Source organism: Helianthus annuus, chromosome 8, assembly GCF_002127325.2.
Source record: "Helianthus annuus cultivar XRQ/B chromosome 8, HanXRQr2.0-SUNRISE, whole genome shotgun sequence".
Classification (NCBI taxonomy): Eukaryota; Viridiplantae; Streptophyta; class Magnoliopsida; order Asterales; family Asteraceae; genus Helianthus; species Helianthus annuus.
In genome coordinates this window covers 16,179,344-16,203,653 of record NC_035440.2, presented here as the reverse complement: position 1 = coordinate 16,203,653, position 24,310 = coordinate 16,179,344, and the positions used below count along the sequence as shown (strand labels likewise).

General features: G+C 38.7%; 1 protein-coding gene across 1 annotated transcript; it reads left to right on the top strand.

Annotated features, from left to right (window-relative positions):
* On the top strand, positions 1-20,578 carry LOC110869631 (mechanosensitive ion channel protein 6-like). Its single transcript, XM_022118871.2, has 6 exons — positions 1-350; positions 6,074-7,289; positions 7,374-7,497; positions 19,028-19,321; positions 19,822-20,024; positions 20,121-20,578. Exons 1-6 carry the CDS (start codon positions 158-160, stop codon positions 20,407-20,409), a joined length of 2,319 nt encoding a protein of 772 aa, XP_021974563.1. The 5' UTR covers positions 1-157; the 3' UTR covers positions 20,410-20,578.
* The last annotated feature ends 3,732 nt before the right edge of the window (positions 20,579-24,310 follow it).

The window sequence follows — 24,310 nt, the reverse complement described above, 5'->3', positions numbered from 1 at the left end:
CTCTCCAGTACTGTCTTAGTGTTCATGTACACCATAAATGTCCCAAGAGTTTCAGCTGATCCTTCATCCCCACCTTGGTTTACACAATTATTATTTCTTGAACTAATACCCCATTCACTTACTCGGAAATTCAAATATATTAAATGAACAATCCTGCATGATCATGCCACAGGTTCCAGCAAACTCCGGCGAAACCGCTCTTCATTTTACATCAGATACCACTACCATGGCGGACTACGCTAATCGCCGCGATACCATAGTGAAGGAAACAAATAATAATGCCATTTACGCCACGTCTGTTGAAGATGTAGAGCTAGCTGAACACAACGTGAATTGTTTTGCATATGAAGGTAAATTTTTAGACACTATATTTAGTTTACAATTTTATGATTATAGTCTAGAGTAGTATATTTGCAAATTCTTAAATAGTATAAATATTTTTCATATGAAGGTATTTTATTAGACACTATATTTAGTCTACAACAATGTTTTAAATACCGGTATGAACTCTTCGGTTATACTAGTTAAACCGGATATCGGACACGAGTCCGGTACAATAAAGGTCGGTAAAACCAGAATACGGAATGTCTTATGCACTGGCGGTAAATCCGGTTTTACCGGTTCAAACTGTTGAACCGGTTTGCATTATCTTAAAATTTGATTTCTTAATTCTAATAAAATATAATATTAAGGTAATATTGATCTTCCATATTTCCGGTAATTAAACCAGTGCCTTCTATTCCAATATTTCATCGTTGCGGAAATTATTACTCACCTCGTGCAATGCAATATTGTTTATAACTAATAAAAATATTCTAATGCTTAATAATTTATAATAAAAATAGTTGTTTTTAGATAAAACTATGATTAGTTACATAAATCCTAGTTGAGATTGGATTGTTTTTTAGATGAATTTGCATTTTATGTAACTTATAGGGTTAACTAGTAACCCGGTTCAACTGCCCAATGCAACTCGTTTCAACCGGTTAAACCATTTTAGAGCACAACCTGGTATGACTTAAAAACCGGTTTTTAAAACATTGGTCCACAATGTAAATGATTATAGTCTAGAGTAAGTAGTATATGAAAATTCTTAGTATAAATACTCTTGTACAAACGCTAATGTACATAGAGTAGTTTTTGTATATTACTTCCCATTGATAAAGTACAAAGAGGAAGAAAACACTCATGTTATTTTGTTTTCAATATATGAATGGTGTTTTCTAACGGTAATACAGAGAGTACTTTTTGTATATTACTTCCCATTGATAAAATACAAAGAGGAAGAAAAGGACATAAATAATAAATTGATATGAGCTAATAATAGAAACCAAATAATGGGAAATCACTAAGATTAAGGACCTACGGTCCATAATTGGAAGATGCTAGCTAGCTGTTAAGATCTTTAGGAGGGAAAGATGTTAAGAAAAGGACAAAAGATGGATATGAGAACAGACGGTATTGGGGACGGCTTGGCCACGTCCAGACCCGGTGCCGAGGTGGAACACCGCCCCCTTAGCCTGTTGACGTCCTTGTCGTCTCCCCGTTGCCGCTTTCGACGGTCCCCCTTTTTAAAATCTAGCCGTTTACAACGGCTATATTATTAAAAAAAAGTTTTTTTTTTACTTTAAATACTTACGTCCATCTTCCTTTTTTTTAAATAATACCCACATTCAACCAAAATCTACCCTCTTCTCTCATCCATTTTTTAAAAACTCCATCTTTTTATAAAAAAAAAAAAAAATCTTGAATCCCTTCAACCCAAACAATCCCAACCCGAACAATCCGAACCCGAACCACCCTAACATTTTTTCGATGCCCGGTTACACTCCGACTATCGATGCTTCATGGGCGTCTCCGCAATTTATCTTTTCGGGTTTCCAACAATCACCCAACGCGTTCAAACAAATGTCTCAAGTCCAACAAATGCAACAATTCCAAGCACTCCAACAAATGATGCTACGACGGTCCCCCTTTTTATGTCTTGTTTTAATTTAAATTTTGAATTGTTTTTATAAAGTTAACCAAATAAAAAAGTTAAACAATTATAAATAATTGGTGTGAGGCAGCCTCATCCTCCACCCCTTTGTTATTCCTTAGAGGGCCATCCTATGAAGGATGGGGATGTGGCGTCCTACATGGCGGCCCATCCCCATGGGGATGACCCTCCTCATACCTTCTAGTCTGAGATAATAATAGAAACCAAATTTAAGAGGGAAAGATGAAAAGATGTTAAGAAAAGGACATATAAATAAGAGATGGATATGAGCTAATAATAGAAACCAAATAACGGGAAATCACTATGATTAAGTACCAACGGTCCATGATGAGAAGATGCTAGCTATCAAGATCTTTAAGAGGGAAAGGTGAAAAGATGTTAATCTTGATTATTCTTCTAACACCCCCCCCCCTCAAGTTGAGTGGTGGGATCCCCAACTCTTAACTTGCTCAGACAATGATTGAAGTTTTTCGCGTTAACGGTCTTCGTTAAAATATCTGTTAATTGGTCCTCTGAATGCACGAAAGGAAACTCTATCACCCTAGTTTCAAGTTTTTCTTTAATGAAATGCATGTCTACTTCCACATGCTTTGTACGATCGTGTTGAACAGGGGTTTCTGAGATTTGTATAGCAGCTTTGTTATCACATTGATCATGCTGGCTTTAGTTTGGGGAAACCCAATTTCATTCAGGAGTTTGCGTATCCATTGAACTTCTGCTAGGCCTCGTGCAATCCCTCGAAATTCGACTTCAGCGCTAGATAGGGCTACGACCTTTTGCTTCTTGCTTCTCTATGTAAATAGATTTCCCCTACTAAGGTAAAATATCCCGATGTTGATCTCCGATCTCCTTTATCTCCAGTCCAGTCTGCGTCAGTATAAGCTTGGATTTTTAGGTGTTTGTTGGGTTGGAAGAGAACCTCATGACCCGTAATTCCTTTGAGATATCTTATAATCCTCCATACCACGTCCATATGAGTTGTTTCTGGTTGGTGCATAAATTGACTAACTACCCCAACCACATATGCAATGTCTAGGCGAGTATGTGAGTGGTATATAAGTTTGCCCACCAACTGTTGATACCTTTCTTTGTCTACTAATTCTGCTTTTTCTTCCATGCAAAGTTTCTGGTTAGCAATCATTGGAGAATCGACTTGCTTGCAATCAATCATTCCTGTTTCAGCTAGGAGGTCCAGGACATATTTCTTCTGACATATGAAGATCCCTTGTTTGGATGTTAGAACCTCGATTCCAAGAAAGTACATAAGTCTTCCTAAGTCCTTCATTTGAAATTCCTCGAACAAATTTTCCTTCAACTTCCTCATTTCTTCCTCATCGTTTCCTGAACTGATCATGTCATCAACATATATAATTAAACATGTTATAAGTTTACCTCTCATTTTATGAAATAGCGTATGATCCGAGTTGCTTTGTTGGAAACCATATCTTTTCATAGCTAATGTAAATCCGCCAAACCAAGCTCGAGGAGATTGCTTAAGCCCATAGAGAGTCTTTTTCAACCTACATACTTCCTTTGCTTTAAAATTTCATGTGAATCCAAGAGAGGCTTCCATGTATAATTCTTCTTTCAATTCTCCATGTAGGAAGACATTCTTAACATCGAATTGGTGAAGGGGCCATCCTTCATCTGCAGCAACAGAAAAAATGACATGAATGGTGTCAATCTTCGCTACCGGGGAAAAAGTCTCTAAGTAGTCAATCCCATATGTTTGGGCGTACCCTTTTGCTACCAATCGTGCTTTATATCTTTCAATAAATGTCCCAAGAGTTTTCAGCTGATCCTTCATCCCCACCTTCGTTTACACAATTATTATTTCTTGAACTAATATCCCATTCATTTACTCTGAAATTCAAATAAATTAAATGAACATTAATCCTGCATGATCATGCCATAGGTTCCAGCAAACTCCGACGAAGCCACTATTCATTTTACATCAAATACCACTACCATGGCGGACTATGTTAAACGCCGCGATACCATAGCCAAGGAAAGAAAAATAATGCTACTTACGCGTCTGTTGAAGATGTAGAGCTAGCTGAACACAACGTGAATTATTTTGCATATGAAGGTAAATTATCAGACACTATATTTTGTCCACAATTTAAATGATTATAGTCTTGATGCGGGAATATCAAGTGTCGACTCAATTATGTAATGAAATAAATCCACATTTAGTGTTCATTAAGTTTTGTTTTGATTTATGTCCATTGAGTTGATCATAAAAACTCTATATAAGTTCTCGTGTAATTTGTATTGGGGGATAGTTTTTAAGTTTTATAAAATAATTGTTTGACTTTTTTTTAAATTCTTGTCTTTTGGGGGACGAATTTGGGGGTTTGGGAAAAGATCTTCGCGGGTATTCTTAGAATCAACGTATTCGATCTTCGTTTCCGTATCACGCGCTACATCAGTTGGTATCAGAGCTAAATTCCTGGCTCAAAATGGCTTGTGAGAGGGATTATCGCTTGTACCACACTCTACCATGTTTTGATGAATACGAGGATGAGCAATGGTTTTCTTGGGCATGCGACGATGATTCGGGTGGTGCCAGTAGTGTGCTCACCATTAGACATGACCACAAAAAAAGAGTCGACGATCATGGGAGCCGGTGATGACGAATCAAGTTTCAAAAGTCATAGCGTTAAGGGTGATGGTCCTACTATGGTAACGGGTGGTCCAGCGGCTAAATTTGGAACTCAACCTGTTAGCATGGGGGGCTTGCAAAAAAAATTCATGAGCAAAGCAATGAAGTCGAAGGCATTAAGAAACACAATAGATTTTGGTGCTTCTCAAATTTACTTTTGTACAATTTTAGAAGGTGATTTTCCAACAAATTATTGTTTTGAGGAAATTATTTTACATGATGAAAACCATGGTATACAAAATTCTCATGCTATAAAATCTGGTACGAGGTTCTATTTGAAAATTTGGTTGATGGCCAGATTGTGGAGGTTGGAGAAGCTATGTCGTCAAAAGATGCCCCTCATATTGATCAAAATGAAGAAAAAGTTGTTAAACTTGATGGGTATTTTGTAAAAAAAAAAATACAATGAGGTCCATGGTTTACGACTATATGGTTATTTAGTTGGAACTATATTAATTGAGAGGGTCAAGACAATAGTGAACAAGAAATGGTCTTATGCTCCATTCGACCCAGGTGGTACAGGTTCAGAGTCAAATGAGATAAGCCGTGAAGTAGAACTACTTGGGCGGGACTTGATAATAATCGAAAAGAATCGGATTGATGTTCCTTTCGATCCAGGTGGCTTTATCCTGGGACAAACCTCGAGGTCGAGTTTTTCCAAAGGTGGGGAGAATGATGCGGGAATATCAAGTGTGGACTCAATTATGTAATGAAATAAATCCACATTTAGTGTTCATTAAGTTTTGTTTTAATTTATGTCCATTGAGTTGACCATAAAAACTCTATATAAGTTCTCATGTAATTAGTATTGGGGGATAGTTTTTGAGTTTTATAAAATAATTGTTTGACTTTTTTTTTAAATTCTTGTCTTTTGGGGGACGAATTTGGGGGTTTGGAAAAGATCTTAGCAGGTATTCTTAGAATCAACGTGTTCGATCTTCGTTTCCGTATCACGCGCTACATCAAGTCTAATGTAGTATATGAAAATTCTTAGATAGTATATATATATATATATATATATATATATATATATATATATATATATATATATATATATATATATATATATATATATATATATATATATATATATATATATATATATATATATATATATATATATATATATATATATATATAATATTTTGCATATGAAGGTATTTTATTAAACACTATATTTAGTCCACAATGTGAATAATTATAGTCTAGAGTAGTATATGCAAATTCTTAGATAGTATAAATAATATTATGCATATGAAGGTATTTTATTAGACACTATATTTAGTCCACAATGTAAATGATTATAGTCTAGAGTAGTATATGCAAATTCTTAGTATAAATACTCTTGTACAAACGCTAATCATTACACAATACAAACGCTAATTTTTTTTTGTTTTCCATATATGAAGGGTACAAGGTTGATTCCACAACGTCATCTCCGATCCAGGAAAATCCTAACTTCGAGTCACGACCTATGCGACAGAGGTCTACTGCTAGCAGGCGCAGCTCTGGCGTGGGTCATGGTGGAGAAGAAGTGGTGTTTTGTTCAACGAATGCCGCATTTAAGAGAACCTCGACTTTGTTGGGGATGAAAACAAAATCTAGGTTATCTGATCAGCCGGATTTTAATCTGAGGACGTCGGGATCAGGGAATGGAGTTGGTGATATCGATGAAGATGATTTGTTGATAGATGATGATTTGCCAGATGAGTACAAGAAGTTAAGGTATAGCAAATGGACTTTACTTCAATTAATCAGTTTGATACTGATAGTTGGTTGTTTAGCTTGCACACTAGCAATCCCAAGGTTCAGAAACAAAGATTTGTATGATCTTGATTGGTGGAAATGGGAGGTTATGCTGCTAGTTGTGATATGTGGGAGATTGGTTTCTAGATGGGTGATTAGGATCTTGGTGTTCTTCTTAGAACGAAGGTTCTTGTTACGAAAACGAGTTCTTTATTTTGTTTACGGGTTAAAAAAGGCAGTCCAAAACTGTATTTGGTTAACTTTGGTCTTGATCGGGTGGCAATGTATATTCGATAAAAAGGTGAAGCGGATGTCATATGGGAAGAAGGTTTTGCCACGTGTAACCGCGATTTGGATCTGTCTTTTGGTGGGGACTCTTGTTTGGTTACTAAAAACTTTGTTGATTGAAGTTCTTGCTTTGAATTTCCATGTGAGCAAGTATTTTGATCGGATTCAAGACTCTTTGTTTAACCAATTTGTGATCGAAACACTCTCAGGCCCGGTTGTGATTGGGATTCAGAAACAATACGGAGAGGATGATTGGGGGATGGAAGATATAGAGAAGCTTGAGAATATTGGAACACCGAGATCTAGAATTGCGATGGTTGGTAAAACAGAAGTTACCGTTCCTAAGAACAGTGACAAATACAATGGGATTAGGATTGATCAGTTGCATAGGCTGAATCAGAATAATATATCTGCTTGGAATATGAACAGGATGATGAATGCTATAAACACGAGTATGTTAACCACAGTTGATGAACAATTTCAAGATGCAACCAGCGATGAAGATGAGACCTTTATGCATATAACTAGCGATAACGAGGCTAAAGTTGCAGCCAAGAAAATATTTTGCAACGTGGTAGAGCCGCGCTCCAAGTAAGCTATTCAATTATAACGCGATACGCCAGCTTCATGTCATTTGATGATTATTTTTAAGTTTGTTTATGTTTTTATATGTAGGTACATTTATCTTGAGGATTTGATGCGGTTTTTTCCTGAAGATGAAGCTTTGAAGCTGATTAGACTCTTTGATGAAGCAAGTGAGACAAAAGGAATTAGCAAACAAGCTCTCAAAAATTGGGTGGTACGTCTAGTTTGATCGTAACAATTTAAGGATTAGAGTTTAGAGTTCAGGGTGTAGGTCCCTTTTGTCGGATGACGAACCTCAAACCTTGTTATACTAACCTACTAGCGAGTGCGGAATCCAAGCTAGCGAGCAAACCGGGATAAAGCAAGTATAAACACAAACACACACGGGTTCACCGATTAACACAACTTGTATTAATGCAAATGAAGGTTTCGGTTACAAGCACAATGTTTACAAATCTAACTTGTAAACTCTCAAAGTGTGTGTGTGAGTTCCGGACAGAATGCTCTCAAGAAGACTCTCTATCTCTCGGGTGTGAACTCTCAGAATTATCTAACACAACACACTGCATGGGTATTTATACCCAGCTCATGATGTGCAGTCCGAAGGATCCGATAGATGGTCCGAAGGATCATCTATCGAAGACAAGTCACTCGAAAGATCAGCAGGGACCTCGAAAGATCACCTTTCGAGGTCTAATCATTCGAAGCATATCTTTCGATGAGATCGAAGGATCCACATCATCCTTCGATCCCTTATCCTTCGAGACAGTACATCTTTCAACTTTTACCAAATGTTGTCCAAGTCAAACCGGAGGATGGTTGACTTGGTCAACTTACAACACAAGAACAGGACATCGTTTACATCGTGACCGAATACTGACAAAGTACAGACACAAGTGCACCAACAAACTCCCCCTTGACTGTAGCTTTGTCTTTATCTTCTATAGTTGTAGACTCGTCTCGAACTTCGACGGTCTTGGGTCTTCGAGTTCTCAAAACTCTGATGTCCTTTCAAGTCTTCAAAGTCGGAGGATCTTCAAAGTCTTCACGTCTTGAAAGCAGAGAGTGTATCAACAAACTACCCGTATCATGTAGGAAGTGTGTTGACAAACTCCCCCTTAACATAAGCTCCCCCTTGAGTTATGCTCGTGAAAAGACTTTATCTTTATGAAGTGAGATCCTTGTGGTGTTGATGATGGCCAGCGGCAAACTCGATCATCTTCATCTTTTGAGCGCCTTCTCGTCGTGTCTTCATTCCAATGCTTGTCATCGACCATGTTCTCCTAGCCTTTAGAATCTGCACATGCAAGAAATCTAAACGCGTAATGAGAACAACTGCTTGGAATAGTATAAACAAATGACACACGAGTGACCATGTCAAAATCAAACACCGTCCGACAGTTTGAAAGTTTAATAAATTTATCAATTTTAAATTCTAACTTTCAAAATCTGCAAATTTTGACCGTTTATGAAGATTTAGTCAGTTCGGTTTTCAGTCAGGTTTCAGGTAACGAAGACTTGAGCTCCAACATCGTACGATCGAAAATAAAGCAGAAATAAAATCTTTTTGGCTTTTATAAAGTTTATATTAAAACACGCCTAAAATCTTTTTGGTATTTTTGAAATTAAAAGACAACAATTTAAAATCCTTTGAGTGTTATCAAACGACATCACCGCTAATGTCGTGCTGATATGCACCAAACGACGAAACTGTTTAAAAGAATATAATAAAAGTTAAGCAGTAAATAAATATATACAGACATTCTTTTTGTGAGTTTCGAGGGTAAGAGAATCATATCAGTGTACGGTCATGCCAAAACACTCTTGTTGTTCAGTTAGTTAACATTAAGATAAGCATCCTATAACGATTATCGGTATTGTTGTCCACTTAAGCTCAACTTATCAGATGTAATCATGGCGAGGGGATACGTTAAGGTATGATTTATACTTACCGACCGGTGTTCATCCACATCACGACACATTCCCGTATCAAGGTATGCACGAGAGTTCATCTTACCGGTGAGTATACTGATTATCATCTGTTTGACCGTATAAGTTGTGAGATACTCACTTATTTTGAATTGAAAACAAGCCCTATGTGATATAATCACTTATTGATGAGGAACTTGATTTTCGTATGCATGAGGGCACAGGTGCAAGTCCGTGAACAGGTCAGTACTTCCGTACAGCAGAGAGACGAACTTGACACCCGGATAAATGTGATATTTTATCACTTATTTGTTTGGACATGTGATTGTTTATCACTTATTGAGGTCGAATGCAGTATGTAATATGTACACGTATGTATAGTATCATGGAAGATCTAGACTTGCGTCCCCGTTATTTTTCGGTAAAAGATACAACCATGATACCCAGATGATAAGCAGCATAAAGACCGAATATCTCAGAACCTCGGCAATCTATCAAACGAAATTTCGGTACTAAGACCATATGCCAATGAATGGTTCCCACCTGGTCTTCAGTCGATTAAGATTTATATCACCCTGCACACTTTAAAATGATTGTGAGCCTACCGATACATCTTAGATAGAGCTGCTTATCGTTTTGCATTTAAGGTTTAAAGAGGTTTGGATAGACCACTGACGTACTATCATTTTCTCTTTTTCTCGCCAGGAAAACTCATTTTTTTTGCTTTTCTATTGTTTTTGTGTTTTTGAAATTTTTCAATGTTTTTGGATTTTCAGATTTTGGATTTACTCCCCCTAAAATCAATAAACTAAGATAAATTTAAAAACACAAAGATATTTACAAAAATGATTTTCCGATGTTGGTTTTACTCTTGCTTGACCTTAATGCCATTTACCAATAATAAGAAGTCAAATCTAGATTTGTCAAAAGCTTTGGTAAATAAGTCGGCACGTTGGTCATCGGTGTGGACCTTAACAACATCGATTAGCCTTTTCTCAAAGCAATCACGTATGAAGTGATATTTGATTTCGATGTGTTTGGTCTTTGAATGCTGCACAGGATTTCTAGTGATATCTAAAGCAGCAGAATTATCAACGTAAATAGGAGTAGTTAGGAATTCAAAACCGTAGTCCCGCATTTGTTGTTGGATCCAAAGAACTTGGGAGCAACAACTTGAGGCAGCAATGTATTCAGCTTCGCATGTTGATGTAGCTACACACGTCTGCTTCTTGCACTGCCATGTGACTAGGCGATTTCCTAAGAACTGACATCCAGCCGTTGTGGATTTACCGTCGATTTTGCATCCGCCAAAATCAGAATCACTGAAAGCTAGCAATTCAAAGTTATTATCCCTAGGGTACCACAGACCGGTGTCAGGGTACGCCTTCAAATAACGAAAAATCCTTTTAACAGCAGCAAGATGAGAGGCCTTCGGGTTAACTTGATATCTGGCAAGCAGGCACGTTGGGTACATTATGTCTGGCCTTGATGCTGTGAGGTACATAAGAGATCCGATCATAGCGCGATAGTTTGAAGGGCTAACAGCTTCTCCCTTCAAGTCAGGAGTAATTCCGTGATTAGTTGGCAATGGGGTACCAATGGGCGTTGCATCAGACATCTGGAACCGGCTCAAGATGTCACCAACATATTTCGTCTGATGGATGAATATCCCAGACTCTGTTTGTTGTACTTGTAGGCCCAAGAAGAAAGTCATTTCCCCCATAGCACTCATCTCGAATTTATCATGCATGATGCGCTCGAATTCCCTACACAAAACATCATTAGTAGAACCAAAAATAATGTCATCAACGTATACCTGTACCAGAAGAAGATCTCCATCTTGTTCTTTGATGAAAAGAGTACAGTCGATAAGACCTCTACGAAAACCGTTCTCCAGCAGATAGTGAGATAAGGTTGCATACCAAGCTCGCGGTGCTTGATGAAGACCATAAAGAGCTTTGTTGAGCAACCAAACCCGATCGGGATGGATAGGATCTTCAAAACCTGGAGGCTGTTCGACATATACCTCTTCTTCAACCACACCATGTAAGAATGCACTTTTCACGTCCATCTGATAAACCTTGAATCCTTTGAAGGACGCATAGGCTAGAAAGATTCGAATTGCTTCGAGACGTGCAACAGGTGCATAGACTTCGTTGTAGTCGATTCCTTCAATCTGACGAAAACCTTGAACGACTAAACGAGCTTTGTTTCGGATAACAACTCCGCGGTCATCCTTTTTGCATTTGAAAACCCAACGGGTACCAATCTTCTTGTATCCAGCAGGTTTCTCTACAAGTTTCCAGACACCCAGCTTCTGGAATTGTTGCAGTTCTTCCTGCATTGCTTCAACCCAAGCGTTATCTTTCAAGGCTTCTTTCCACGTTCTTGGTTCTTCCTGTGAGACATAACACGCGAAGGACCAGTCGTTTTGTTGCCCGGATTCTCGAATAGCTGCATACAAGCCTGCATTGTTGTTGTTTCGCAACATGTTTCTTGTTTGAACGCCACTTTGCACATTTCCAATGATGTTTTGTTGAGGATGGGTATTATGAATCCTTGTTTCTGGATTATCTGGAACTGGAACATTTATACCCAGATTGTTGAGATTAAGATCAACAACCAATTCAAGGCCCGGAATTGACGAAGAGGATGATGCAGTAGCCTCAGCTGTTCTATGGGCATCCACTTGAGGAGTACCCTCTGAAGTACCATGAACTGCTGTTGTAGGGGCTTCCTGATCTGCATCTAGAAATTCATCATCCTCTGAAGATTCGTTCAATTCGTTTGCATCATGAAAATCCTCATTGTTGAGAGTATTGTTGTTCACCGAAGACGATGGTTCTTGATTAACAAGAATTGGACGAACCACCGGTGAAACTGTTGCATTATCACTCTCGAAAAACATCCTGGCCGCAGCATTTTCTTCAACGGCTTCAACATTGATCGAATTGAAGAAGTCATCATACTCAAACATCCAAGGTTGACCCGGATTTTTGACTGGCAAGGTGTGCCTTTGTACTCTGACCTCAGACCATTCCTCGACCCTTTTAGTCTCTAGATTCCAGACTCGTAAGTTAGGGGTGGCATACCCAAGAAAGTATCCATCAATTGCTCTTGCCCCAAACTTTCCACTAGGATCGATGATTGTGCATGGAGCTCCAAACGGTTCGAGATAAGACAAATCTGGTTTCCGTTTTTGAAGAAGCTCAAAGCAGGTCTTGTTGTGCCTTTTGACTGTAAGGACTCTGTTCAATGTGTAACATGCAGAGGCCACAACTTCAGTCCAGAATGGAATGGGCAACTGCGACTCTACCAACATTGTCCTAGCAGTCTCGATCAATGTGCGGTTCTTACGTTCAGCGACACCATTCTGTTGAGGAGTATAAGCTGCACTAAACTCATGAAGAATACCCTTTGAAGTGAAGAACTCCGCCATGGAATGATTTTTAAATTCAGTACCATTGTCGCTACGTATCCGCCTAACCTTCAACTTATACAAATTCTCAATCTGAATGATCAAGTTTTTGATAATACCAAAGGTTTCACTCTTGTGTGCCATGAACGCAACCCAAGAAAATCTTGAATAATCATCAGTAACCACGAGGCAGTATTGATCACCCCGAATACTCTTGTGCTTGACAGGACCGAACAAATCCATGTGCAAGCGTTCAAGAGGAACTGCCACCGTGTTGATCTTCTTTGTAGGGTGCTTCTTCTTCGTTTGCTTTCCTTTCTGGCACGAAACACAGACGTCTTGAAGATGGAAATTTTTGAGGGGAACACCATTCACCAATTCATTTGAAACCAAATGATTCATTTTGCGTAAGTGAATGTGACCCATACGTCTATGCCAAGAGATAGTGTCTTTTTCTGTGGCTTTGGAAACGAAACAAGTTGCTTGTGCAGACGTAGTAATAGCTTGGCTCATGTCAAGGACGTACAAATCATTTATCCTTGGAGCCGACAAGAGAATCCATTCTTTTGGAATTTTGAAGCCGGGTTTCAGCACATAACATCCATTAGCATCAAAGTGTACTGAGAACTGCTTGTCACAGATTTGAGAAACACTAAGAAGATTGTGATCAAGCTGCTGCACAAAATTGATCTTGTCAAAGCTGACAATCCCGTTGGATATCATTCCTTCACCCGTTATATATCCACCCTTATCTCCAGCAAAAGCAACATAACCTCCTCTAATAGATTTGACGTCGTAGAGAAGCTTCATGTCGCCTGTCATGTGCCTGGATGCCCCACTATCAACAATCCAATGACTACTGATAGTTCCTCCTGAAGCACCCTGCACATGAACTCAAATGAATTAGTTGGAGATGGGGACCCAAGCCATTGTGGTCTTGGGTCTTCCATTTTCATCAATGACAATAACTTCTTGTCTTTGATGGTTGGTGAATTGTGATGGTCCCCCTGATTTAGTAACCGATTTAGGTTTCCATGTCTGTTTTGTTTTACCAGTGTCTTTCTTTAAAACTTTAACTTCTTGATTGTTTGAAGTTGTAGAATTGTCTGGTTTTACAGCAACAGATTGTTTTTGAACCACATCGATTTTAATTGCTTTTTCAATTTTCTTGACCTGTTGCCTTTTCTGTTTCTTTTCCCTTTCTTTTACAAGTCGGGGATCTTGTTTTGTGGAAACAGTTGGCTTATGGTCAGTTTTGCCACGGGGATCATCAACCTTTCCTTTTTGTTTATGAAGATATGGACAATTACGAATAATATGTCCAATGGTTCCACATTCAAAACATGATCTTCGTTCTACAAACCCCGAAGTATCATGTGATCGCTTAGCCGATGATGTTGAACTTTGTGAACCCGAGGTACTAGGCTTTGAACTGCTTGGTTCATTTCTTTTCTCGACAATAGTTTTCTTGACAAAATCTAAGTTAGATTGATTTTCAAACTTTTCAATTTTGTCTGTTCCCGTCGATTTCACAAAGTTAACATTTTTCTTCTTCTTTTGGTTCGGCTTCTTTTGGACTTGAGCCGGTGATTTTCCTTTGGTCTTGGTGTGATTTTGCTGGTTTGGCACTGTTGGTAATTTCTTGTTGCCAAATTGTTTTCGAATTTCAGCCTTTGGAATAGGAGGACACTGTGTAACTGTAACACGTGGTCCTGTCTTTCCCAAAAACTTACTTGTCGAATTTTCAAAGACTTTGCAGATTAAGGATTGATTAACATTCTTAATGGGAAAATCTTTGTCTGAGTAAATTTTATCATCACCAACTAGAGTGTACAGCAAATTCACACTCTCCGGCTCTTCTGCAGTTGAGGACTCAGTTGCAACAGTCTTAGCGGGTTGTACAGGGGGATCACATAGAATGTGATTCTCAAGAGGTATGTCCTCATTTTTGGCTACCGCATCAGACTTTGCTGGGACAGTATCATCAGATTCATCATCAGACGAATCAGCATCCTCAATCACAACTGGAGGATCTTGATTCTGTTCAGCACTCACAAATGTATCTGCTGACACATCTGAATCTGAGGATACTTCCTTTTGGTATCCGAGTCCTGCAGCAAACTCCTTAACATCTAGAGGCACAGAAGGTTCAAAGAATACCCTGTCCTCTTCATCAGGCATGGCATCATAATTATGTCTCACTGGTGGTGGACACTTCTTGTAGCCTATGCATGTGACATCTCTCTTTTCCTTCTGAACATCAATGATGTGATCTAACACATAGCTAGAACTCAAGTAACTGTCTAGCTTGAGTTGGATCGCATCACTTTCGGTTTTCACACAAGCCATCTCTTTTTGCATAATCTCAAGGCGAGATATATACAAATTAATATCAGTTTGTTTTCTTGAAACCATTTTAGTCAGTTCAGTTTTATCTTTCTTTAATGTTTCAATTACTGACTTAAATTCTTTTTCATGGTTTTCATAAAACATGTTGGCTTCTGTGCATTTGGAAAGGTCCACAGTCAATTTCTGATTGTGGAGGAAAGTCACATCATACTTTTCTTGCAAAGCGTCATGCTTACTTTGCAAGTCACTCAAATTCTCATTCACAGTAGTATGTTTGTCTTGCAAGTCAAACAAACTAGCTTGTAAAGCATCATGTTTGCCTTGCAACTCAGACATACTTTTCTCCAGATCAGCACATCTAGCATGCAACCTAGTACATTCATCACAATTAACAGCAATGGGTTCATCGACACATACCTGACTTGATGAACCGTCGACATTAGCCATAAAGGCTGAATGGAGAGAAGACGAAGTAAAAGCAGCTTGATCCACCAGAATAGATCTTCTTTGAGTTTCTGCTGCAGCTTCCCCCAAAAGTTCATCAATGTCTGCATCGATTGCTGCATTTGATGTCTCACCCACATGATCATCACCAGAATTGGATGATTCTTCATCAACACTTCTACTGTATCCAGAGGAGTCTTCATCTTCAGACGATTCACCACCACTGGCAGAAGATTCTCTACCACTGGTGTGAACTAGCTCCTTCACAATCTGAGCAAAACATGCTGTTCCATCAGGAGCATCACCACCCAACTGGATTGACCAGTCACAACCTTCATCTACCTGAACCGCAAGTGCCCGATTGGTTTGGTTGTTGACAGGTACCATGGCACGATCATTGTTTCTGTTCTGTCGGTTGCCTTGGTTTCTGAAGGGGTTTTGATTCCCGTGTTGAGCTGGCTTTGTGCATTCCCGTTTAAAGTGACCCCGTTCACCACAGTTGAAGCACTTTACAGCTTGCTTATCGAACCCATACTTGGTGTCTCGCTTACTTTCCAAGCTGGTTCTGCCAGTACTTTCCATCCAATCCTTTGCTCTTCTCACAGCACTCGCAAAGGCCCACTTGATGTCCATCAAGTCCATCTCTTCTTTATCAATCTGCCGGTAGTCTTCTTGTGTCAGATTAATATTGCCAATCTGACCTTCTATCAACCCACAGTACGCGCTCACTACAGTGTTAAGTAGCTCCATGTGTTCCTTAGCTATTTCTACACTGACTTTAGAAAAGCTTGAAGTGTCGAGCTGTACGGTACTTGGCTTTGATTGTTGACCTGCAGATGATGTTCCTCCATAACATGCACGTTGTTGTTGAGCAGGAGGAGGTGGAGGTGGTTGGATTGGATTTCCATACATGTCTGTGGTGGGAGGTGGCTTAACAGGAACTTGTATTGGGTTGCCAAAACAATCTGTGCTTGTGACAAACGCTGTTTGAAGTGGAGCATGTGAACCGGTTCTTGCAGACGAAGAATTGGAAGTTCCACAGTACATTTCTGGATTCTGTGGCAATGGAACTCTCTTCGCCTTCAATGTTTCCTCCTGATCCTTGTTTTCCAACAGTTGAACGAATTCGTTGATATTAGTGGTTCTCAACACTCCGTTGTACTTCAGGATTTCCAAGAAACTACTCCATTGAGGAGGCAAAGCATCAGCAAACTTCTTCACCACTTCAGCTTGAGTTGTCACTACACTATAATTATCCAATTCTGTAAGCAGATGATAAAATCGGCTTGTCATATCTCCCAAGGACTCCTTATCCATACAAGTGAAACCTTCGAATTCTTTCTTGAGAAGATCATGACGCATTTGACGTGTCGCTGCATTTCCCACTCCTCTGTTTTTCAATCCGTCCCACAACTTCTTTGTTGTCTTGAAGCTGACAAACTGATGGTAGATATCCTTGCTCAACGCCTGAGTGAGAATGGCGTATGCCTTCTTTTCCAGATCATAGGTTTTCTTTTTATCTTCTGGAAGATCAGCAAACGTAGCAGAATCTGAAGCAGCAACTTCTATGGCTTGATCGAAATCTGTGGTGAAACGTATCCACAGTTCCGTATTTTGACCAAGAACATATGTTTTAAATCTCTCAACCCATCCTGGATATTCATTCAAATGCATCAACTTTGGAGGTCGATTCAAACTTCCTGTTTCACTTTCGCTTAGTAGAATACTTTGAATGCTCGGAGTTTGATTCGATACCAAAGCCCATTGATTTCCCTGAGAAGATGTCGATACCGGCGACTCGGCCCATAAAGGAGATGACCTTGTATTCGTGTATTTTCCATCGTCTGGAGCCGGTGTACCCCACCATGAGGGAGTGACATTTGATCTTGTATATTCACCATTATCTGGAGCCGGATTCCACCAACTAGGATTCATGATAGATAAGCAAAATAAATGCTAAGTAAGTAATCCGAAAGATATCACGGCCGAAGGATCCTGTTCCGAACGATCTGAAATCACAGAAACTTGTTAACAATAACCTGACTACAAACGAAGGATCAACCCTTGTTCGAAGGATCAACAGTACTCGAAAGATTACTGTTGAATCTCGAACAATAACAATGATTTCGAAAGATTCAAGAACTCGAAGGATTCCCCTTTTGAAGGATCCTTATCTTTCGAATATCCTTATCTTTCGTATAGCTGACTTTCGAAAGATCACACTTGTTCGAATGATCAACAGTGTTCGAAGGATCACTGTTGACTTTCGAGCACTGGCTTCGAAAGATTCAAAATCTCGAAAGATTCACACTTGAAAGATCCTTATCTTTCGAGATAAATCCCTATCTTTCGGACACTTGACTTTCGAATAGATTCCTTTATCGAAAGATATGTTTCAGACTTCGAAGGATGGGTCGAAGGATGATGATCTTTCGAGCCTTCCTTGATCGAAAGATGGTCTTTCGATGTCGAAGGATATCTTTCGAAGTCGAAGGATATCTTTCGAATGTGCACTGACACACTGACACAGATGTGACGGGTTGGTGAAAAGGTGATGGGTTGGTAAGTCAACTTTCGGCAAAAAGGTATGGCAGGCTGTACTTTCTCACCAACCAAGATTTTCAAAGATAATTTACCCAAAAAGGAAAACCTTATCTTCAAACCAGTCACCGGAATATTGACCGGAATATGGCCGGAATTTACCAACACACTCAAAAACAAGTTTTCAAGTTACCCAACCCAACCTTGAACACTCCCGAAGGTTTAGAAACCGTTTTTCAGTTTACACAAGCAAGAAAACCACCAAAAACGGGTGCTAGACCAAGTGTTCAAACACACCAAGAACTTGAACAACCCGGTTTTAAACAAGGTAAAGAGCCAGGCTCTGATACCACTTGTAGGTCCCTTTTGTCGGATGACGAACCTCAAACCTTGTTATACTAACCCACTAGCGAGTGCGGAATCCAAGCTAGCGAGCAAACCGGGATAAAGCAAGTATAAACACAAACACACACGGGTTCACCGATTAACACAACTTGTATTAATGCAAATGAAGGTTTCGGTTACAAGCACAATGTTTACAAATCTAACTTGTAAACTCTCAAAGTGTGTGTGTGAGTTCCGGACAGAATGCTCTCAAGAAGACTCTCTATCTCTCGGGTGTGAACTCTCAGAATTATCTAACACAACACACTGCATGGGTATTTATACCCAGCTCATGATGTGCAGTCCGAAGGATCCGATAGATGGTCCGAAGGATCATCTATCGAAGACAAGTCACTCGAAAGATCAGCAGGGACCTCGAAAGATCACCTTTCGAGGTCTAATCATTCGAAGCATATCTTTCGATGAGATCGAAGGATCCACATCATCCTTCGACCCCTTATCCTTCGAGACAGTACATCTTTCAACTTTTACCAAATGTTGTCCAAGTCAAACCGGAGGATGGTTGACTTGGTCAACTTACAACACAAGAACAGGACATCGTTTACATCGTGACCGAATACTGACAAAGTACAGACACAAGTGCACCAACACAGGGTAAACAGTTACACGTAAAATGAAGGTATTTAAGCTTTGTTTTTGTGCTAACTTATGTATGCAGGTAAATGTATTTAGAGAGCGTAGAGCTCTTGCACTATCACTCAAAGACACAAAAACAGCTGTGGACAAGCTCCATCAGATGTTGAATGCCGTTGTAGGAATCGTAATAATCGTGATTTCACTTCTTATCCTTAAAGTGGCGACATCCCAGTTTTTCATATTTTTAAGCTCACAACTAGTTTTGGTAGCATTTGTGTTTGGAAACACGTGCAAAACAATGTTCGAGGCCATCATCTTTTTGTTCATAGTGCATCCGTTTGATGTTGGTGATCGTTGCGAGATCGATGGCGTCCAGGTTAGTTTAGGAGTGGTAATAGTATCAGGTTGGTGGGTTAAGTCGTCAAACCCAAACACAACCTGTTTATTTCATTTCAATGACAACAACCCTAAAGTGTGTAAATTGTACAGGACTCATTAAAACCCTTTATCTAAAGAGTGATTAAATCATTGTAAACCGGTTGTAAACATGTTAAAGAAGTCGGCACTTTGTAATAAATGGGTTAAACAGATCGTAAATAGGTTGGCGACTGTAGATTGACCATATCAATTTTTTAACTATAATTTTAAACAAATTGACAGATCCACATGTTTACTTAAGCAGGTGAACCTAATCATGACCCATTTATTATGCATTATAGATATGGTAGCATGCAGATATGGTCAACCTGAACACACCCCGTTTAATTAAACATGTCAACTTGAACATGACCCTTAGGTTAGATGTCAAAATATTATTAAACACACATTTTTTTTTATTTTCGGTCATCTAAATATCAAATGTTATATTGAATGCAGATGATAGTTGAAGAGATGATTATATTAACAACGATCTTCTTGAGGTACGATAATCAGAAGATATCATATCCAAATAGTGTGCTTTCGACTATGCCTATCGCTAATTACAACCGTAGTCCCGACATGGGGGAGGCTATTGATTTTTGCATCCATGTATCAACTCCTGCTGAAAAGGTTGCCAAAATGAAGGAAATGATAACAAGGTTAGGAAATTTTTTTAGTATCTTACTATCGAGTATCAAAATAATTTGAATCTAGTTATTGAATGTTATTATTATTTTGGACCGGTATGGTTGCAGCTATGTGGAAAAGAAAAGCAACCATTGGCAACCTCGGCCCGTGATCGTAGTGAGGGATGTTGAGGACTTGAATAGACTCAAAATGTCAATATGGCTTTCGCATAGAATGAATTTCCAAGACATGGGTGAAAGATGGAAAAGGAGAGCTCTTCTAATGGAGGAGATGATCAAGATTTTCAAAGATCTTGATATTGAGTATCGTATGCTCCCACTAGACATCAATGTCCGCTATATGCCCGAGTTAACTTCAAACCGATTTCCATCAAATTGGGCTGCTTGTGCTACATGATATGCCATGAAAACATCAGACTCGTGTTCTTGTTGAAGAACATATTATGGAAAAGGTAGTCATGCATGTGTAGATCGAATGTTCTTGTAGTAGACGTTATATCACTATTAAATATGTGATAATAAACTCTGATTGTATTATCATATCTAGCAAAGCCTTTGGAGTTAAAGTAGAGCTTCCTTTGAAGACCCCTAGCCTTTGGAGTTAAAGTAGAGCTTCCTTTGAAGTTCAGGGGTCCGAGCATCGGGAAACATTGCCTCTAAAAATAAATTAGTTTGGAATTGAACAAAAATCAGGCACTATTGAAAGTAAACATATTTGACAATTTTTAATCTGGTTTATCAACTGATCAATCCTGATTCTTTAGCTAAAAACTAGACATAGTGAAAAAATAAATTATACGTACATTGAATAAACTAATTTGAGTCCCACAGGGACATGGTGTAGTAGTAAGGTGTTTGTGTCTCCCTTATGTGTTAAATGTGAACGGTTCAAATCCTATAGGTGCAAGTATTTAAGTAGTTAAGTATGTCAGTTTGCTTTAAAAAAATAAACTAATAGCATTATGTTTATTAAGAAACCAGAACAATATAATATTTGTAAATATCTCTGGGAAATTAGAGAACGTTTTGGAGTAGGGGCATTGTTCGATAAATGGAACGTTAGAAAGGCTGGTAGGGATGAGTGATGTCAACGCTGACAATAATGAAGGCAAAATGTTGTTTTTGTTCTGTGAATAAACCTAAAAGGCCCCTAAAGAAGCCCAGCATTTTCCAAACTTATAGACCAAAAGCTCAAAAGGCTGCTCAAAGCCCAATCGATGAACAAAGACCAAAAAAAAGACCTAGGGGTAGTATGGAAAATCCATTCCAACTAAATGATTTAATGGGCCCCGGGGATCGACAAATTGAGCAGGATGAGTTGGGTATAGATACGACGCCTGAAGGATTAGAAGAGGAAAAAAATTAAAGAAGTGTTCACCAATTCATTCGAGCAAGGACGATAAGATTAAAAAGGAAGCCGAGGCGACTAAACTTCTGGGTCGACCTAGGAGCTAAACTGAATAACCATGGTAGCTTAGTCAAGGTGGTCATCAACGAAGAAGGTAACAATGAGGTATATCAATGATTATTTTGTTTTTAAATATTAGAGGCTTAGGGGGTGGCGATAAAGCGTCTTGGGTTCGGGAGATTAAAGATAAGTATAGGGTAAATTTTGTATCTTTGCAAGAATTTAAACAGGAAATCGTTAATGAATCGGACCTTATTAAGTTTTGGGGTAATAAAAATTTTAATATGGACTTTGTGGGTTCTGTGGGCCGATCAGGAGGTATTGTTTGTATGTGGGACCCGGGGATTTTTTAAAAAAGCTAGACTACAAAGAACAGAGGCTTTTTTTTTAATTAAGGGTAAAATCAAACGGATTGGGGTGGTTCTGAATATTATGAATTTTTACGCCCTCACTAGGGCTGTAAACGAACTGAACGAACACGAAAAAGGCCCTGTTCGTGTTCGTTCGTTAAGGAAATTAACATGTTCGCGAACTGTTCACGAACGCATACCGAACATAAGTTTATGTCCGTGTTCGTTCGTTAAGGAAATTCAATTGTTTACGAACAGTTCGTGAACACCGGTCTCGAACACAAACGAACGCAAACAAATAAAAATAACGCAAATAAACATTTAACTTGAAAATAAGAAAAGAGTAAATTACAAAAATTGTCCTTTATGTATGTTACTTATTGCAAATTGTGTCCATTGTGTTCAATAATTACAGAAAACGTACTCGATGTTTGCAAACTCTTGCAAGTTATGTCCTTTAGCCCTAACTTAGTTAATTTTTGTGGTTAAATCTGGCCGAATGGACCCCACATGAGGGTATTTTTGTGGTTAAATCTGACCAAATGGACCCCACATGAGAGTAAAATGACCAAAATACCCTCATGTGGGGTTTATTTTGTCAGATTTAACCACAAAAAATTAATTGAGTTAGGGATAAAGGACATTACTTGCAAGGGTTTGCAAATATCGAGTACGTTTTCTATAATTATTGAAGATAAAGGACGCGATTTGCAATAAGTGATATACATAAAGGACGATTTTTCTAATTTACTCATAAAAAAATAAAAATGAAAACATTGTTATTCTTAAACATTGGATATAAGTAGTTAAATACAACTATCAAATGATAAATTAAAACACAAGAAGTCTACCACACCACCAAATGATGAATAAAGTTTAACTAACTTAGACATAATTATCCCCAAAAATTTCTTAGAATTTCCAAATTTTAGCTAACTTAAAAAAAAAAATAGGTTTCAAGTTTTCAATATGTTTAGATAAAAGGTTTATTATTTATTATTTTTTAATATAATCAAATGAACGTATTACCGAACGCTCATGAACGCAGTCGAACGAACGAGACCTGTGTTCGTGTTCGTTCGCTAAGCTAACCGAACAAAATTTTTTGTTCGTGTTCGTTCGTTAAGCTAATCGAACGAACATAAACGAACTTCCCGCCGAACGGTTCACGAACTGTTCCCTGAATGTTCGGTTCGTTTACAGCCCTAGCCCCCACGGCGTTGCGGCGAAACAAAGTTTGTTGGAGGTGATATCGAGTGATGTTGCTAACAGTACAGGTTTGTGGATTATCATGGGAGACTTTAACGCGGTGCGTTTTCCCGAAGAGCGAAAAAACTCCGCGTTTAAGTCCTCATGCGCCCGTAATTTTAATGCTTTTATACATGATCTGGGCTTGTTGGAGTATAATATGACAGGTAGACAGTTCACGTGCATCCGAGATAATGGGAGAAAGCTTAGTAAAATAGATAGAATGCTTGTGTGTTTCGATTTTGTCAACAGTTGGCTAGAAGCCTGTCTCAGGGCGTTACCCAGCTTTCTCTAGGACCATTGCCCTCTGTTGTTGACTACTGGTAATTCTAACTTTGGACCTAGACCGTTTAGAATGTATAACTCTTGTTAGAAAAACAAGGTTATAAAGAGGCAGTACAGCTTTTGTGATACTGGACCGTCAGATTTAAAGCTCACAAAGAAATTCGCTCATATTAGAAAATGCCTTAAGAAATGGAGGGATGAGGAGAGAGAGAGGCGTAAAGGAAAATCCGTACTAGGAAAGACATTGAGCAATTGGAAAAAGAGATGGATTTTCAGGATCTTTTAGAAGAGGAAGAGTAGGTTCTTATGGAAAGCAAAAAAATCCTTAAGGAAGTGGAATTAAAAAAGAATGCGGATCTTAAACAAAGGTCTAGGATTAGGCAGGCCTTGGAGGGTGATGAGAACTCTAAGTTTTTTCATGGGGTTATTAATTCGAGAAAAGAGAAAAATTCGATCCATGGGTTAAATATAGGCGGGGAATGGGTGACGAAACCAAAGCTGATAAAGAAAGACATTCTCGGGTTTTTTAGAAAGCAGTTTATTGAGAATATTCCGATGCAGCTGGAATTGGAGTGCTCAAACATAAAGACCATCTAGATGATCTTAAGGTATCGCTCATTGAAAGGTTCTCTAAAAATGAAATTAAAGAAGCGGTGTTCGAATGTGGTGATGACAAGGCTCTGGGGCCTGATGGCCTTAACATGAAATTCATAAAGCACTTCTGGCATCTGTTTGAAAGTGATTTTTTTGTGAGGTCATGGAGAATTTTCACAAGGATGGGAATATTAACTGTGGTAGTGGGTCGTCGTTTATTACTTTGATCCATAAAGTTAAAGACCCGGATGAGCTTAACAACTATCGCCCTATAAATCTTATAGGGATTATTAGCAAGGTCATATCTAAGATCCTTGCTAATTGCCTTAAAAATGTTTTAGAGGTGGTTATTTGGGAGTCTCAATCAGCCTTTCTAAAAGGGAAATTCATTTTAGACGGACCGTTGATGATAA